The 18,812-nt window shown below is 39.2% G+C and overlaps 1 protein-coding gene across 1 annotated transcript in view; it reads left to right on the top strand.

The window, feature by feature from the left end:
* The window catches only part of LOC107691439 (double-stranded RNA-binding protein Staufen homolog 2-like), a gene marked incomplete at its 3' end in the record, with an annotated part of 93,426 nt that overhangs the window by 55,600 nt on the left and 19,014 nt on the right, over positions 1 to 18,812 (top strand). The window contains exon 6 of the mRNA XM_016490032.1: positions 11,374 to 11,533. Coding sequence (XP_016345518.1) covers positions 11,374 to 11,533 — 160 coding nt within the window. The remainder of the gene's footprint in view (positions 1 to 11,373; positions 11,534 to 18,812) is intronic.

Here is an 18,812-nt window from a genome sequence, read left to right as displayed (position 1 = left end):
CGCTTTAAGTAATAAATGGAAAGCAAGTTAAATTGAAATATTTTTCTTTTCTTGCTGATCCGAAAAATGATCCGATCCTTGGGTCAAAAACCGTAATGTGATCCGAACCGTGAGATTTGTGATCCGTTGAACCATTAACATAGCCCCATAGTCACCATACAAGTCTTTTTGTATGCAAGAATGAAATAATTTAGTAGGAGGGTTGGGCATCGAAAAAGCTAATTCAATTTCGGAAATCAGATCAGATGCTTAAAGGGGTCATATAATGTTGCTAAAAAGAACATTATTTTGTGTATTTGGTGTAATGAAATGTGTTTATGCTACACACAGAATTATATCAAAATATCCCATAAATACAATCGGTTATGTCTTAAGTGAACGTAAAGAGCTGAGAAAGAAAACAAGGGTGTATTGGATCCGTGCATTGACAGCAGCCGCTGCCGCCAGTCATTAATGTTAATTTAAAGAACGAAAGAAAAGAAAATCCCTCACTGATCTTGATTGAATCACTTTTGTAACCTCAGTTTATGTTTTATTTGCCTGTTGTTCGGCGCTGACTACTGTAAAGGCAACGTGCGTCTGTATATGCAGTCATTTTGGAGATGCGTTCCAATATAATTTATCCTTATTTAGTTTAAACTATACTATAAACTATAACGTTTTGTTGCAAATGGCTAAAGACATTATAGTACTATATCTCAGCTCGCCCCTCAACATGCACGCGTTCGGAGATTCGGTAGCCCAACACTGAATATTATTTTGTGGGCGTTGTATTTTGATTAATAAAATAAAAATGATAAAAATTACAATACAAAAATGAAATTTAAATTACCCTGCTTCTAAATAAATAAAGCAGTTATTTTATTTCGTTAAAAACGGGCCAAAAGAGACCTCCGAACTAGTAAGCTACCAGAAAGAAAAAAAAAAACTTAATATTTTTGCTCAGAATTCGTTTTTAATCCCTGCATGATTTTAGTCATTCATACATGATACTGGAGGTGGGCTATAACACGGGCTATAAGCTAATAGCAGACTCTGGAAATCAAAATAAAACTAGTGACCACAAGGCGCTCTGATTGTTTTTGTTGTAGAATGCAATAGGGTATATATTCACACGTTATAGAAACGGAAATGATGGTGTATAAAATTGATTTTAAGATAAATAGATGATAAAAAATTAACTTGACGGCGCTCAAACTAGAAACACGCGGCAGCAGCAAAAACTAGTATATAAATGCTCATATATATAATAAATATATTTTATTATTAAAAATAAAAAAATAGTTGTGGCCTAATGGATAGAGAGTCGGACTTGTAACCCGAAGGTCGTGGGTTTGAGTCTCAGGTCCGGCAGGCATTGTAGGCGGGGGGAGTGAATAACCAGCACTCTCTCCACCTTCAATACCACGACTGAGGTGAGACCCTTGAGCAAGGCACTGAACCTCCAACTGCTCCCCAGGTAATTCCAAGTATGGGACACCATACTTGGCCACACATCACGTCCTTTCTTTTCCTATAAGATATTGTAAACTTTAAAATCATGATTTTCTGTAAAGCTGCTTTGAAACAATGCTTATTGTGAAAGGTGCTATACAACTAAACTTGACTTGATTGTGAAACAGTGGGCCCTTTACGTCTTGTGCACTGTACGGATACCCTGTATATATAGGGTATACACGTAAAAACCAAAGTATACTTGGCTTTTATTCACCCCATTCAGAAAGTTGATTAGCTCTTTTAACTAAAAGGCAGGATTGTTTTCCATCTCTTTCCCCTGCTGTCAGGTTTACTGCTTATCTCTTCACTAAAGCGCACACATGAAGTCTAGCAACCAGTCGCTACCATTGTTTTAGTTGCTATCATGCCATGCCGCATAGTTTCTGGATACAATACATTGATGATGATATGTGGTCCCAAATGCTTCATTCATCAAAACCATACCCGTTGACATTTTTCACAACTTCTAAAACTGTAGAGAAGATCGTCAATACATTCTGGCCAATGGTGAAATATGATCCGACATCTGGGCCAAGGAACACCGCTCCAGATTTGGGTGTGAGCCTCCTCCCGAGGGAGTTGAGGTGGATTTGTGCTTGAATAACTACAGGAAGGGAGTCTTGTCTTGTTTTTGAAAGGATACAAACTACAGTAAACAAATAAATAAGAAATGGTACTTACATTGTATAAAGTAATCAGATGTATAAAACACTGCATATTCTTCACTGTGTAAATTAAATATATATTTCTTCTTATTAAAGTTACAAAAGTGAGGTCAAGAGTAGGGCTGAAACGATAATTCAACATTATCGACAACGTGCGTATTATCCCGCTCTATGCGTGTGCGCTCCACTCAGCGAAGTAACGACGAAACAGCCAGCGGCAGACAGTGAGCTGATCATACCCTATGTTTGATCAATTTAGCCTTCTCAAATCATCACGACTTGCCTAAAATAAAATCTATAGATATAAAACAGTTCAAGCATATAACAATGTTTAAACGTTAAACCTAGATAAATGTGCGCTATATCCAATAGTTTGCGCAGAGAGTGGAAGCTGAAGCACACTTTGCAGGACATAGAGACGCCAGCGCGATCACTTGCATTTTTTTTCAGTGGATACAGCATCATTTTTGCTCATAAAGGTAAGAGTAATACATCATTCATAACTGTAAAGGGTCTACTTTTATTTGTGTGCACTCACAATATCAACAAAACATTGTGCTTTTATAAAATAAAGAAATCAAACATGATGCACTTTCTGCCGTCTCGTCTTGAACAGGAGCGCTTCACAAAAATGAACCGAAACTCAGCGAATACATGCCTCACAGACATGATAAATATATCTATAGAAAGCTTTAAATTACTACTTAACGAAATAAAACAACTCAAAAACAAAAACTCTTTCATTATAATCATAATCCATAAAATGGAAATTTATTTCTAAAGGTGCGTCTAATGAGGAGATGGCGAGTCAGGATCGGCAACTTCATCCTTGCGACACAGACTCAGAAAACACTAGTTTATTAGTAAATAATTCAAATATCTCCTTTCTATTTCCCCCTGACATTCATGGTAATTACTTTTGCCGGTGATTTGCGGCAAGCTTAAGCCTATTGCGTTCATTTGAACGCAGAACTGTTCAGCTGCGCTGACGGCACGCACCGATTGCTGCTGCTGCGGCCGTGGCAATTTTTTTCATCACTAATTGATGGATGTCTAAAATATAAAAATAAGGAGAAGCCTAAAACAGGCCAGAGGCCCGGCCTGCGTCTGAAGTGAAAATTGGCCCGAAGCCCGGCCCGAGGGGCGTAAAAAAGTCGGGGCCCATCGGACCCGGGCTGAAATGCAGGGCTCTACTGTTCATGGTCATCGAAACAGCAAAGTCCACTCAAAAATCGAGCTGACAGGAAAATCCAGTGCGTTGTGATTGGCCGAATACCTCAAGCGTGTAACGGAAATGTTACGCCCCTTAACATATTGTGATGCCCTGTCCGGCCGGAGCGACGAGACAAAAATATTAAAACCCATTATAAATGAGGCATTTGTTGCATCCAGTGGGGACATAATTACGGATTATAATGACTTATACTGTCTTTTTACGCGTTGCGTTGCATCGCGCCACGTAAACATAAAACCATGTCTGCATTTGTGATCGGAGAAATGACAAACAACAAGTGCTACTCTACACTGCCCAAAAAACGGGCATTTTGACACATAAGTGTGTGTATTTAACTGTTCAAGGCCTATAAAGTGGCAAAAATAACTCAATACTCAATAACTCAATTCAATACTCCCGCACTTTTGGACTCCACTGACAAAAACAGTTGAAACATTCTTCAAATTTTGGGGGAAAAAAATCTCATTCTTATTTGTCTAATAAAATTGCGATTTTATTTTTTTATTTTTTTAAATACAGATTTTTTGGTGCTATTATGACTGCACAATTTGGACAATTTGCGTGTAATTATACATCATTATAGTACAATGTGACATCAATTTGGATGAATAATAAAATATTAAACAAAACAAGAAATGTTATTATTGTAACATTTCACTGTAAAATTGTTGTCAAGAAAAAAATGTTCATGGCTTAATTAAAATTTTTGTTAATCTTTAGTCTTAATCTTTTGTGTTCCACCAAAAAAAAAAAGAAAGTTATGCAATTGTGGAATGACATTAGGGTGAGTAAATGATGACAGAATCCCTTTTAAATACCACAACAGTGTCTTTCTGATTGTGGCTCAATAGGTTTCAGTCAGTGCCTGCTGATCCATTTCACAAATTAGCTTTTCTGTTGAAACCACATCTTCAAAGTCTTTTTAGTAGTCATTCGCTGTGAGTTATCAATTTATTGAGTCATTCCCTGTCTCTTTTCATCATCCCTTCACACGCATTCACACACATAAATAAAAGACAACGCTAATGTTTGCCTTCCAGTGGGTTTCTCTCCCTGTCCTCTCACTAGGTGTTCCCGCTTTGGCTTGTGTTCCTTTCTAATGCAGACCAGACAGGCCTGGCTGGTGTGTGTGCTGATAGATTATTGGGTCTAATGTGGCTCAGAGTGTGTCAGCAACAACTTTCCCACGTTGCACAAAGGGGCCTCCTACGAGCCGGGGCCGCAGCCACGCTCCCTGCACCTGTAACCAGAAAATCTACCGCCCCAACATCCTGGCCGTGTCCCATGTTGCACTTGGCATTTCCTCCAAGCGTCTGGGACCACGCTTGACATGCAAGGGCAGGCTCCGCCTCCCTCAGAGGGGCTGTGGTCAGCCGAGCGCAGAACCCCTTAGAATTCTGGGAGAGAAATGCTGAATCACTGTTGGAGCAGACAGGACACTTGCAGGATGCTGGCGCAGAGATGTGGCTCCGAACACACATGTGCTGGAATGATTTTACAACCATTAAAAAACCATAGACAAAACCTCCCACTCAGTTAGAGCAATCAAGGAATTACCATAAAAAGCCAGTAGACACATTTATGATGCAGAGCTGAAACAACAGCAACAACACAAGCACCTGCTAAATTATCATAACTTAACACTCGTTTAAATGCTGCTTTATTATTTTATTTGAATGTTATTTCTTAAAATATAACTATTAGATGAAAAACAAAAATGTATCTAATTTAAATAATTGCTTTTGGTATATTTATCCATATACCACAATGAAAGTCCTGGAAATAAACAAAATTTTTGTATTTTGAGTTATTTAAAAACAAAGAAAAGTTAGCTGATGAAGAAATGTTTCTAATAAATATTGTGTAAGAATAAAATATAAAAGTACATATTCTAATGAATATTTGTAATTTTATTTTATTTTATTTTATTAAAATATAAATATTAGATGAAAAATTAAAATTAGAAATGTTGCCTTGCCAAATAACTGAAATGAAACAAGTTGAAGTACTAAAATGACTAAAAATGAAATAAAAATAAATTAAAGCTAAATAGAAATATAAAAACCCCGGAAACTAATAAAACTGACAAAAGCACGTAACAAAATTACTAAAACTTAAACTAAAATTGTAATAAAAAAAAAAAGAACATATAAATATAAAATCCAAATTCAGTATATTAAAGAGCAGGTCATATGGTATTTTAAAGTGTCCTAATATTGTTTTGGAGTCCCCTACAACTGGTTTAAATGCATCTAAGGTCAGAAAACATTGTAATTTTCTCAGAACATACATTTAATATTAGAGTCATTTGTCAATGATTTCGAAACGATTCGTTCCAAGCAAGTTTGGAGCAAACCCCTCCCTTCCATAAGCCTACTCTGCTCTGATTGGTCAGCTGGCCAAGCCTTTTTGTGATTGGAACAGAGAGGAGTCCTTGAGCAAGTTAGCAAGCGCTACCATTGACAAAGCACCTTTACATAGAACAAGGATAACCCTAGTGCTCCAATCCGTTCTTATAATAATGACATATACAAAAACACTTATGCAAGCGAATCGTGTCCACAGCTAAAGTTAAGATTAGAGAAGCAGTCCTTGGTAAAATGACATGCACACAACAAAAGGTTTGAATTGTATTTCTGTGGTGTCCTTGAACACAGCGTCTTCTCAACATGATGTAAACACACTAACTAGCGGTAGTGTTTGTGGGCAGGTCAGACTCTTGTTCGTATTTTGCGGGCAGGCGGGGATTATGCAAATGTGTTACCCAGTGATGTATACCGGTAACAGGCAAAAGATTCGAAAATATGACGACTTGTTAAGGCGATTCAGAATCGACTCTCTCTTTTGAGAGACAATATCTTTATTTATCATGCACTTTTTTGATTAACATTTCAGATTGTTTTCATTTAAGGATAGCTACGTTATAAACTGCAAAAGAGATATTTTTCAAAAACCCATATGACCTGCTCTTTAATAAATACTATAATAAAGAAGTAACGCTGGTTAAAATCAGCCCCATGGTTTCATGCTTTTAATTGTCATAAAAATTATTATAAAACACCCAGTAGACACATTTTGTCACGATGCTGCTGCTACTGTGTCAGATACGAGGAGCGAGGAGACATCGACGAATATAGAAATAACAGGCAGGACGAAGGACTCAGGAAAACACAGGACTTAAATTGGGAAGTAAATGAGGAAATTAACAAGAAACACCTGGAATCAATATCACAACAGACATGAGGGGAAAACTAGGACATGGAGCACGTGGGGGAGAAAAACAAACACAAAACTGTCCATGGGTGTGACATTACTCCCCCCTCCCGGAAGGCGTGTCCTGCGCCATAACAATTCCACCGGGGAGGGGAGGGGAGGGGGGCAGGCGCTCTGGAGGCCTCCAGGGACAGGCTTACACAGGACGGACGGCCTCCAGGGCAGTACCCGTTCCGGGACCCATGGCGGATCAGGCAGTTCAGGGAGCCATGGCGGAGCAGGCAGCTTAGGGAGCCATGGTGGAGCGGCCTCCGTGGCCTTGGCCTCAGCACTCAACCCAGCCTCTACGGCCGGAGCCCTATAGCCCCCCCAAAAAATTCCTTGGGGGAACTTCTGGATTCTGAGGCCCTCCGTGGGCCTGACGTAGGAGCAGCGGCCCTCCCTGAGCTTGACTTGGGAACTATGGCCCTCTCTGGACTGGACTTGGAAACAGGAGCCCTCCCTGGGCTTAACTTGGGAACTGAAGCCCTCCTTGGGCTGGACGTGGGAACTGGAGCCCTTTCAGGAGAGGACTCAGGGGCTGGAGCCGACACTGGAGCGGACTCGGGGGCTGGAGCCAACACTGGAGCCGATACTGGAGCGGACTCGGGCTGGAGCCAACACTGGAGTGGACTTATGGGCTGAAGCCCACAGCTCTTCCTCCGCATTCTCCTCTTTTGAGCAGAGGTGAAGGAGACTGCTGCTGTCAGTTGAGGGCTTGGGAGTGAACCGGCTGGTGGGCTTGACTTGGGAATGGCCGGCGGGCCCAACCTCGGAGTGGCTTGTGGGCTTGAGAGTGCAGCGGCCGGTGGGCTTGAGAGTTCAGTGGCCGGCGGGCTTGACTGCTGAGCGGACGGCAGGCTTCACGCCGATCTGGTTCTGGACCGGGGCCGGACACTCTCCAGACACCGGAGGATTCCTTCCCTCCAGCTCAGTCCCGTGGTGTCTGGGAGGTCGACGGGGTGATGATAGTTGGCCCCGATCCAAAACAGAGAATTCAATGTGGCGTCATCCAACGGCGTCTTAACGGCGAGCCCACAGAATTCCCTGGCGTTCTCCACAAATGGAAGATCTCTGCGGGCTAGAGCGGCAAATCTTGCCACTATTTCCATGATCGTGGGGGGAAAAAAATAGAAAACAAAATACTTTCCAAAAAACAGAAACCAAAACACGGGGAGAAGGGGCGCCGCTTACTGTTTGTAGGTCCTGTTTTCTGTCACGATGCTGCTGCTACTGTGTCAGATACGAGGAGCGAAGAAGCGAGGAGACATCGAAGAATAACGATGTCGATAAAACATCACGAAGTAACAGCTTCTATCACGAAGAAATAACATTATTTATTAAAACACACGTAGTACAGGAACCTAAGGACGTTTAAGACAGGACGAAGGACTCAGGAAAATACAGGGCTTAAATTGGGAACTAAATAAGGAAATTAACAAGAAACACCTGGAATTAATATCACAATCAGACATTAGGGGAAAACTAGGACATGGAGGACGTGGGGGAGAAAAACAAACACAAAACAGTCCATGGGCGTGACACATTTATGGTACAGAACTGAAGCATATTTTAAAAGTAATTTAAGTTTAATTATCATTTAACATAATTTGGACAAATTTTTTTATTTTATTTTCCCCTTGTGTAACACATTTTTGTATTTATTGGATTTTCAGAAGAGATCTGAAATATAAGGTTTGTGCTGAACTAATTATTGTAATACAGATATTAAATACAGATATATTTACTGTTTTAGAGACCCACATTCTTGATTTATGTGGTTGTACTAGTTACTCAGTCATTGTGGAATTATTGTGATATAATTTTATTGGGCAGGAATATAGTTCTGCATTTCATTATCAGGCATGTAACGCTATCTTTTCTTCTTTCCTGGTGGCTTTGGCATGAGCTTTGATTTCAACATCTCCCAGATGGCTTCAATTGGTATCAAATCTAATATCACGAGCCCTACAATGAAATGGAAGTTCTCTATTAGCTGAAACTAAATAACTGGAACATTTATGGAAAAGTATATATAGATCAAATGACCCTTAGTTCAGTATAATTCAGTACATGGCACATGTCTGTTTCAGTTTTAGACTTTCCTCTGTTCAAGTTTAAATAATCATGAAAGCTTTGAGCATGTGACTCTACCAGTGGCCAATGAAGCCGTATTCTGCCTGGAGGACTTCACCTCAAATTAGCTATGTATAACTTTTGACCTCCTTTAACTTTTATTTATTTATTTATTTATTTATTTTGTGGGACATTTTATGTTAAAGTCAGCTGTTAACCCATTTTACATTGTTATGGGATGTACGCAAAGTTTGGCTTTTTTTTTTTTTTAAATATAGATTTAAGATTTTTAATCTGCAAGGATGTATTAAATTGATCAAAAGTTACAGTAATGGCATTTAGAATGTTACAAAACATTTTTATTTTAAATAAATGCTGTTCTTTTGAAATTTCTATTCATCAAAAACATACAGAAAAAAATTGAGCACAGTGTCCAGAAAAAAATATTAATCAGCACAATTTGTTTCAGCATTTATAAGAAGAAATATGATCAAATACATGTTTCTTAAGCACAAAATCAGCATATTATAATGATTTCTGAAGGATCATGTGACACTGAAGACTGGTGTAATGACTGCTGAATATACAGCTTTGCCATCACAGGAATAAATTACTTTTTAAAACATTGAAATAAAAAAAAATGCACGTTACTGTATTTTTGATTACATAAATGCAGCCTTGGTTAGCATAACAGATTTCTTTCAGTGTACCTACTGTATTTTTTCGAGTGATTTCTGATTGATAAAATCAAGTCATGCCTTACATTTTTCTCTTGTATATCCTGCTTCACTCGGAAATGCATCAAATTACGGAAATAAAGGGGTTTGCAAACAGTTGGCTTTAACAAAATGTACCATTTAGTTCCAGGATCTGATTCTAAGCATTTCTAAGAGTCCAACACATTTTGACCTTGTTCATGACTGCTGTTGATGTATTTTTAATTCCCCAATTGCTGATAAGAGCTAAAACCGTGAGAGCGTGATGATTTTGGAAAGCAGCAGCTACTTTTTAGCACAGTTCAGTCCCCAGATGCTGCAGAGGAGTGTGAATGGGTTCTCCTCGACGAGGGAAGGGGGAGAGCTGACGCTGGGTCAGTCGGTACCGTTCCTCATAAAGGCCTTAGAGTGCAAACAGACCCTTAAATCTGCCCACTGAACAGCGGCCTGACAGCCCTGCATGGGTGAGCCAAAGTTAAGATAAAGAAAGCTGGATATATGTGAAGCCGCTTTTGTTCCGAGCTCCTTCGCTTGGAGCCAATGGGAGTCATTATTTCACCAACTCATTGTTATGTCATTGACCCCATGGAAGAAGGGCCCTTTAATTTCACCATTTATTACTCTACCAATATTGTTCGGGTTCCACCTCAGAAATAAATCTGTCTTTTCTCTAGTTGTTTTAAAGCTTTGTATACCACTCCCATCAGCCTTTGTGTCTTTAGACACTTACTTCATTGGAGCTCTGTGACAGCGGAGTGAAGGGGGTACATAATAATGTACGATATAGCTGCGTGAGTATTAAGGTCTCGATACTTAACTAGCTGTGCAACAACCAACTAGTCTGTTAGTGAGGTTGACTTGATTATCTATAGTTTACATTTGTTTAGTAGCGGCACTTTACTTGAAATGCTAACAGTTTAGATTTACATCCTTTAAAGCATTGTAGCTACAGTCTTTCACATTCAGATGACTGTTGCATTACATCTTTAAAAAAAAATGTTTTTTGAGTATTAAATATGTTGGCCAGTATTGTGAATGCACAATTTTTTTTTTTTTTACATTTAAGTTACCTCTGCTGTCATCAAATGCTCAATTAAAGTAAATCTTTAAAACACTAATTTAATGACACTGTTACATGTAATCTTTAGCAAATTTCTAAATAATTGTCAATTTTTCATACTTAATATTCATTGTTACAACTCTACAAACGATTTTATTGTATTTTGAGTTATTTAAAAATAAGAAAAGTTAGCTGTTGAAGAAATAGTTTAATTAAAAATTGTTAAAATTTAAAATGACACTTTCTAATGTAAATTTCTAATTTGTAACAGATTTTTATTTAAAGCATTTTTAGATGAACTTGAAAATGTGTTAAATAAAAATGTATAATTATTAAATAAAACATACAAACTAGAAGCATTTTCAGTAGTAGTATAATGTTGTGGTGCCTAATTTCACTTTTTTTATTTAAAATAATTAATTTAACTTTTTAGTGTTTTTTTATTTATTTACAAAATAGACAAATAGTATGGAATTTATTATTCATAGAATTTTAATACAATTTTATATGTGCCATATATTGGTTATCAGCAATTACATGGATTATAATTACGATAATTATTAGCTTATCCTATTAGCTGGGATTTGAATATTGCTGTATTCCCGATAGTATGGATGGAAAAACCCCAAAACCCAAAAAATGTTGTTGCTTCCTTTCCATCACAAGTCATGTTTTTCCCGTCATTCCTTCCAATTAGCAGTCGGCATGTTCAATTCAACTCCTTTCCATTCTAGAGTTTGTGCAGTAATAAAACTGCCAAGTTTCGATAAGATAATCCTCTTATAAATCAAAGGGCTTTTTTCCCTTTTACCTGCCTTTTTCTCTTTCACTCAACCTTTCCTTCTCTGTCTCTTGGCCCTCTCCCAAACCTAGGTACCATTACCCAGTGCCTAAGGTATTTTATGTGCAGCTGACAGTGGGGAACAACGAGTTTATTGGAGAGGGGCGGACTCGCCAAGCTGCCCGACACAGTGCGGCCATGAAAGCCCTTCAGGCCCTGAAGAACGAACCCATTCCAGAGAGACCACCTCAGGTAACCTTCACAACTGTCCCACCTAACAGAACACACAGCCATGCAATCACATTATTTTCATGATTTCATAATACTTTTATTCAGCAAGGATGCATAAAAATGATCAAAAGTGACAGTAAAGACATTTATAATGTTACAAGAATTTCTGTTTCAAATAAATGCTGTTGTTTTGAACTTGAACTTGAATAAATGCTGTTATTTTGAACCTGAAAAATCCTGAATCCTGAAAGAAAAAAGTTTTCCACAAAAATATTAAGCAGCAGTTTTCTACATTTTTAATAATTAATACGAAATATTTATTAAACATAAATTATTAGAGTAGTTTTTGAAGAATCATGTGACACTGAAGACTGGAGTAATGACTGCTAAATATTAAGATTTGCCATTACAGGAATAAATTACAGTTAAAAATGTATTAAAATAGAAAACTTTTAAATTGTAATAATATTTCACAATATTAATGTTTTTTATTGTATTCTTAAAATAAATGGAGCATAAGAGACTTTCAAAAACATAAAAAAATCTTAATGATCCCAAACTTTTGAATAGCAGTGTTTTGCATTTAAAAAAAAAAAAATCTGCAAGATTCTTCATCTTGTTTATTTATTTATTTTTTATTGTTTTTGGTATATTTTTCCATATACATAGTCTGAGACAATATTGAAAGTCCTTGTTTTAATACTAAGATTTTGAATTATAAAAAAAAAAAAGGCAGCTGAAGAAGAAATATTTATAAAAAATATGCAATTTAAGTATATTTACATAATCTGTCAAAATACAAAAATTCTAATTTGTAATGGATTTTATTACTGAATTTATATTAAAAATAATACATTTTCACTAATGGTCTCTGATAGTTTCCTGTTTTTCATTTTATGAACTTGAAAGCCTATCATATTCTGCATATTCATAACCTGTTGTCAGGTAAAAGTGATATTCAGGCTGACGATCCAAGTCACGATATTTAAGAAGACACAACTGTCCTGTTACCTCATCATCTGTCAATGTTCACAACATCTCCTCAGAGCTTTAGTTTCTGCCAGAGCTGTGTTTGCACGTAGCTTCGGGCCATCCTTCAAAATACTAATTTCTCCCACCGGAAATCATATTACATTGTGCCCCAAATGCCTGGCATCGACCAAGGTTATTTAAACCACAGTGGCGCCTCTCCTGTTTAGTCTTGTCCCCCTTCTGTCTCCATAATGAGGGCTTTGTCAGACGCTTCTTCCGTGTATTGGTTTACAAATTGATACACACCATACCTGTGCACAACTCAGGGCAAAACCTTGTTCTTCTGCATGTCTCCCCACTCCTGTACCATATCTCAAACCTCGAGGATGAGTATCATGCTCACACAAACAAACATAGACACAATGGGTTTCATTCACACGTATTTGTGCGCACATCTTTACTAGCTTTATTTTTCAAATCACTAACTATGTGTACTTGATAGAAGTATATAAATTTAATGACATCAGAATGAGAATAAGAGCAAATTGATGTGTGTTGCAAACATTTATGCACATATAAAAAAGGTCACTTGCACTGTTAAAAGTGACAGTAATGAATGTTACTGATTTAGTATTTATGTTGTTGCAAAAGATGTTTGTTTCAAATAAATACTGTTCTTTTGAACTGTCTATTCATTAAAGAATCCTGAATGGATTGTGTTTCCACAACGATATTACACAGCACAACTGTTTTTAACATTCATAATAATAAGAAACGTTTCATGAGCAGTAAATCACCATATTAGTATGATTTCTGAAGGATCATGTGACACTAAAGACTGTAATAATGCCTGCTGAAAATACAGCTTTGCCATCACAGGAATAAATTACATTTAAAAAATATTAAAATAGAAAACAGTTATTTTAAATTGTAATAATAATTTACAATATTGTTGTTTTTTTTATTATAATTTTGATCAAATAACATAAGAATATAAGAGATTTTCAAAAACGTTTTAAATATAATAGCTAAAATGTAAGTAATTTTTTTTGGTATATTTATTCATATACAGAATATGAGACCGTATTGGAAGTCCTCATCTTTACTATCTTTACTTTTTTAAATTACTAACTGTGTGTTCTTGTTCCCTCATTGAAAATGATACAGATTTATAAACATTATAATGAGAATGAGAGCAAATGTATGCATGTACACACCTGTTGCGACCTGGATACATATAAGGTCACTTGCGTCGTTATTAGTGAATGCGAGCCAGTGTTTGTGGCTCAGCTGATTTTTATTGTCAAGTACATCATGTTTTCCTTCCCCTCAACACGCTCATAAACTCACAAAGCCAATTGTTTACCATGCGCAAACGAGCGCATGCCAGAGTTGTCGAGGGAATAAACAAGATTGCGGTATGTACAGTAAGCACAGCTCTGAATGGTTAGTAAACCGACCTCGGGAAGCTCCTCTGTATCGTTCAAGACTGTATAACGGGTTCCATTCACCGGTTGTAATGGGAACGGTGCTCAGTGACCGCACACTGTAAGCAGGAAATCTCTCAGATGAAGACGTGCTGACAGAAAGGCGGATTTGAGGGGTTTTCAAAGAGAAGCGGATGATTAATCCATCAGAATGTTGATTTTTAATTTACTCTGTTTAGCAGATGAGCCCAAATGATGTTTGTAAGATATTTGTTTTATATCAGACACTAATGGCTTCTTATTTTAGATTCTAAAAGACCTGAGGCTCAGCTCGATAGATTCAGATGTTGTCGATACATAAAACACGTGTATTCAAAATAAACAAATCTGTGTTAAATTAAAATACTTGTTTTTTTGGGGCATTTTTCCCTATTTTATCTGTTTTGCAAGTTTAGCAAAGACAACTTTTTGTAGTAACAGTTTTATTGATCGACTTTTATGAGGACCATTTAGCTGTGGGAGGTTCTTCATAAGTAATATTTTTAATATTTCTACACCTGTGGTCCAGATTTATTACACGTTATTTATTATACATTATAAGCTGATAACTGTCATGCCCCTGGACTGTCTTTGTTGTGTTTTCCCTCCCCATGTGCTCCGTGACCCAGTTTCTCCCCTGTCTAATTAGTCATTCTGTTCACCTGTGTTCCTCCCAATTCCCTCGTTAAGCCATGTATTTAGTTCCAGTCTGTGTGATCCTCCTTTGTCGGGTCTACCAGTTGTGTACGTGTGTCTTCCTTCCCTCCCAAGTGTGGATTTAATAAATGACAGTTTCGTTTATCTACGGTTCCTTCGTTCCTTCCGGCAGTGTATCGTGACCGTGATGACGTTAACCTTGCGTTTTTCCCTCCGTTTGTTTTCAGCGTTTTTTCCCAGTGTTTTGTTTTCTGTTTTCCCCATTGTTTCCCTTATGGATCCTCTCGCCAAAAGGTTCACCGCCCTTGCCCGCAAAGACCTTTCCCTGTTGGAGTATGCAGTTGAGTTCAGCCAGCTCGCCGTGGTTATGGCGTTCGACGATGCTGCCCTGAACTCGTTGTTCTGGATCGGAGCTAGTTACTACCACCCCGTCAACCTTCCAGACACCACCGGACTGAGCTGGAGGGAAGCGATCATCCGGTGTCTGGAGAGTGTCTAAGTCCGATCCAGTGCACAGCCAAACCCAGAGCCCAGCCCATCATCTCGCCGCCAGTCCCCGAGTTTAGCCCAGAGAGGGCTCCAGTCTCTGAGTTTAGCCCAGAGAAGACTCCTGTTCCCAAGTTAAGCCCGGAGGCTCACAAATGTCTGCCCAACCATCCTCTCCTGCCTCCTCCACTGCTGTCATCTGGTAGCCCCTCTGCTCACCCTCAGCCCACCATCAGCACGGTGCGAGCTCCGCAGGACTGCCATCCTTCAGCGTCGTCATGGCTGTATTATCCCTTGACTCCGCCGTCTGTCGTCGACCATCCGTCGCCTCGGGACTCCACTTCTCCGGCTGTGCCTCGTCCCTCCGGTTCTGTCAGGCTCCTCCATCCCTCCGGCTCCTCCTCAGTCCTCTGTCGCTCCGGCACCGGCACCATCTGCTCCACCTTAGCCCTCCGGATCCTCCCCGTCGCCCTGGCTCATCAGCTCTATGTCTCCGCCTCGGGCTCCTCTGCCATCTGCTCCTCCGCCGTTGGTCGGCCCCCTGGAGTCGCCAACCCTTCCTCTACCATGGCTCCTCCCTCCGTCGGCTCTACCGTGGGTCGACATTATGGCTGTGTCCTGGGTCCCACCTGGCACCGCATGCTCCTCCTCTGTCGCTCCGGCACCGGCACCATCTGCTCCACCTTAGCCCTCCGGATCCTCCCCGTCGCCCTGGCTCATCGGCTCTCTGTCTCCGCCTCGGGCTCCTCTGCCATCTGCTCCTCCGCCGTTGGTCGGCCCCCTGGTGTCGTCAACCCTTCCTCTACCATGGCTCCTCCCTCCGTCGGCTCCACCGTGGGTCAACATTATGGCTGTGTCCTGGGTCCCACCTGGCACCGCATGCTCCAAGTCCCTCCTGTCGTCTCCCTGGCTCCTCCCTCCTTCTGATCCGCCCTGGCTCCTCCTGTTTCCTCCCTGGCTCCTCCCTCCTTCATCACCTCCCTGGTCTCTGTCTGCCGGCCCCTTCCCGGGTGTCCGTCCACCTGAGGCTCCTCCCAAGTTCCCACCCATCCCTCCTTCTGTTGTTGTTACATTCTTCCTGGTTCCTCCCTGGTTCCTCCCTCCATCTGATCCGCCCTGGCTCCTCCTGTTTCCTCCCTGGCTCCTCCCTCCTTCATCACCTCCCTGGTCTCTGTCTGCCAGCCCCTTCCCGGGTGTCCGTCCACCTGAGGCTCCTCCCAAGTTCCCACCCATCCCTCCTTCTGTTGTTGTTACAGCGTGGGATGTGCCTTCCGGCAGTGGGGAGTAATGTCACGCCTCTGGACTGTCTTTGTTGTGTTTTCCCTCCCCATGTGCTTTGTGACCCAGTTTCTCCCCTGTCTAATTAGTCATTCTGTTCACCTGTGTTCCTCCCAATTCCCTCGTTAAGTCATGTATTTAGTTCCAGTCTGTGTGTTCCTCCTTTGTCGGGTCTACCAGTTGTGTACGTGTGTCTTCCTTCCCTCCCAAGTGTGGATTTACCCTGTGTGTTTGATTTAATAAATGAGTTTCGTTTATCCACGGCTCCTTCGTTCCTTCTGGCAGCGTATCGTGACAATAATCACATCAACAACAAAAATTTAATAATATAAAAGTGCTATTAGTTATTTATATATATATTTTTTCCTTTTTCATGTTAGCCTAAAACTATTCAACTCTTTGCAGTTATATAGCTTCATTTTTATTATTAATTTATTTAAATTATTTTGAGACTTTTGACAACTAAAACTAATATTGTAATATATTTTTACTATTATATCTACGATCCCAGTTTATTATATATTATTATCTAATAATACAAACTAAATATAATATGATTTAGAAAATATTTTATTAGTTGTGTTTTTTTATTTACTTATTTGTACATACATGCATGCATACATTTGTATGCCCCTCAGAGGACCTCAGATGATGCCAAGCCTGAAACAACATACAGAACTACCAAATTTTGCTATAAGTTTGATTGCATCATATAATAATTGCTGTTAATAGTGTTCATTGTCTATTTGATTACGTCCTTAATTGATGAGGACCTCAGATGATGCCAGCCCTGAAACAACATACAGAACTACCAAATTTTGCTATAAGTTTGATTGCATCATATAATAATTGCTGTTAATAGTGTTCATCGTCTATTTGATTACGTCCTTAATTTATTTTTTTCCGTACATTTCTGCCATATGTACATTAACTAACAGTGACCACTGATAAGCTACTACTAAATATTAGGGGTGCTCCGATCAGGGTATTTGAGGCCGATCACCGATCGCCGATCACAGAAAGCAGTATCTTTTTAAAGCCTTCTTTTTAGCATTTATAACTATTTATAGTGATACTCCAATCAGGATTTTTAGACATTTATTCAGGGCCTGAATTTCATTTTTGAAAATGGGGGGAATTCCCCTCTTAGGTGACTCTTGTGAGAGGGGAAGCAGCACGGACTGCTTTCACACAGGAGTCCGCTACTGATCTGTGGTTTACCACAAACAACATTTATCCATTATTTTGATTTCAAATCTAAACATTGTCACTGAAAATGCTTTTTCAGCATTGCAATTATTTTTTTACACAGTACAGTAATACAATCTTTTACAGACATGTTTTATCACAATAAATATAAACAACACATTATTCAATACTTTTTAGTTTTGCATTTACTTCTAGATTTATTTATTAAGTTGCTCAAGCAAGTCAAATCTAAACATTGTCACTGAAAATGCTTTTTCAGCATTGCAATTATTTTTTTACACAGTACAGTAATACAATCTTTTATAGACATGTTTTATCACAATAAATATAAACAACACATTATTCAATGATTTTTACTTTTGCATTTACTTCTAGATTTAAATATTAAGTTGCTCAAGCAAGTGGCAATATTGCCTTGTTTATCTAAAAGTGCTCTTTCCCTTTAAACCTATCTAAAAGCCATATGTTGACTGAAACACAGTAGACTTTAATAATATGCATTTATGGTGTAATTACTAAATTTTCGTGTCAATCCATGTTCATATTTACTGCAAAAAATGCGCTGTTACTTTAATTCAGCGCTTGCAGCGCAGAAAAAATAGACTCGGTGAGGAAACGATCTGCACTGCTGCAGACGCACCGCTACAGGAACGCACTGCCAGACAGCAACCGTGTGCAGTGTGAACGCTTTATTAATCTGTTAAAAAAATACACACCACATTCGCACTGCAAACAGATTAATGTGAACCTGGCATTATGTGTGTGCGCTGCAAGTGTGCATGAGCGCACGATCTCCAGGAGAGCGTGCGAGCACTGAATGGTTAAACACTGGCAAGAATGAAAAAAGTAATGCAATTTATAAACTTTAGTGACGATGTGACACTGCCTTGATTGTGCAAGTGACAATTCCTGTGTCAACTGTGCAGCATGCAGCTCGCTTATAGACAGACACTATGTGTGGTGATTTGAAGACATTTGCGTATTTTGAGAGAGAGCACGTGCTGTGATTCACTCACGCTGTTTGAAATTACGTCTCACACAAGGTTTTCAAATTACTTTATACGTTATTTAATGAAGAAATATGAAGGTGAGTATCTCACCTTCAACATTATAATTATTTCACCCGCGCAGAGACTGAGACGGTGCCGCTGCATGTCGTGCCAAACCTCTCACGGCAGCATCATCAGCTTGAGATCGTTTTTTTTGAGATCGGCCTTTTTAGAGACCGCCGA

The sequence above is a fragment of the Sinocyclocheilus anshuiensis genome, unplaced genomic scaffold (assembly GCF_001515605.1).
Source record: "Sinocyclocheilus anshuiensis isolate Anshui unplaced genomic scaffold, SAMN03320099.WGS_v1.1 scaffold106, whole genome shotgun sequence".
NCBI classification, from domain to species: domain Eukaryota; kingdom Metazoa; phylum Chordata; class Actinopteri; order Cypriniformes; family Cyprinidae; genus Sinocyclocheilus; species Sinocyclocheilus anshuiensis.
Note: the sequence above shows the minus strand (reverse complement) of the source record. Positions and strands in the feature narration are given on the sequence as shown.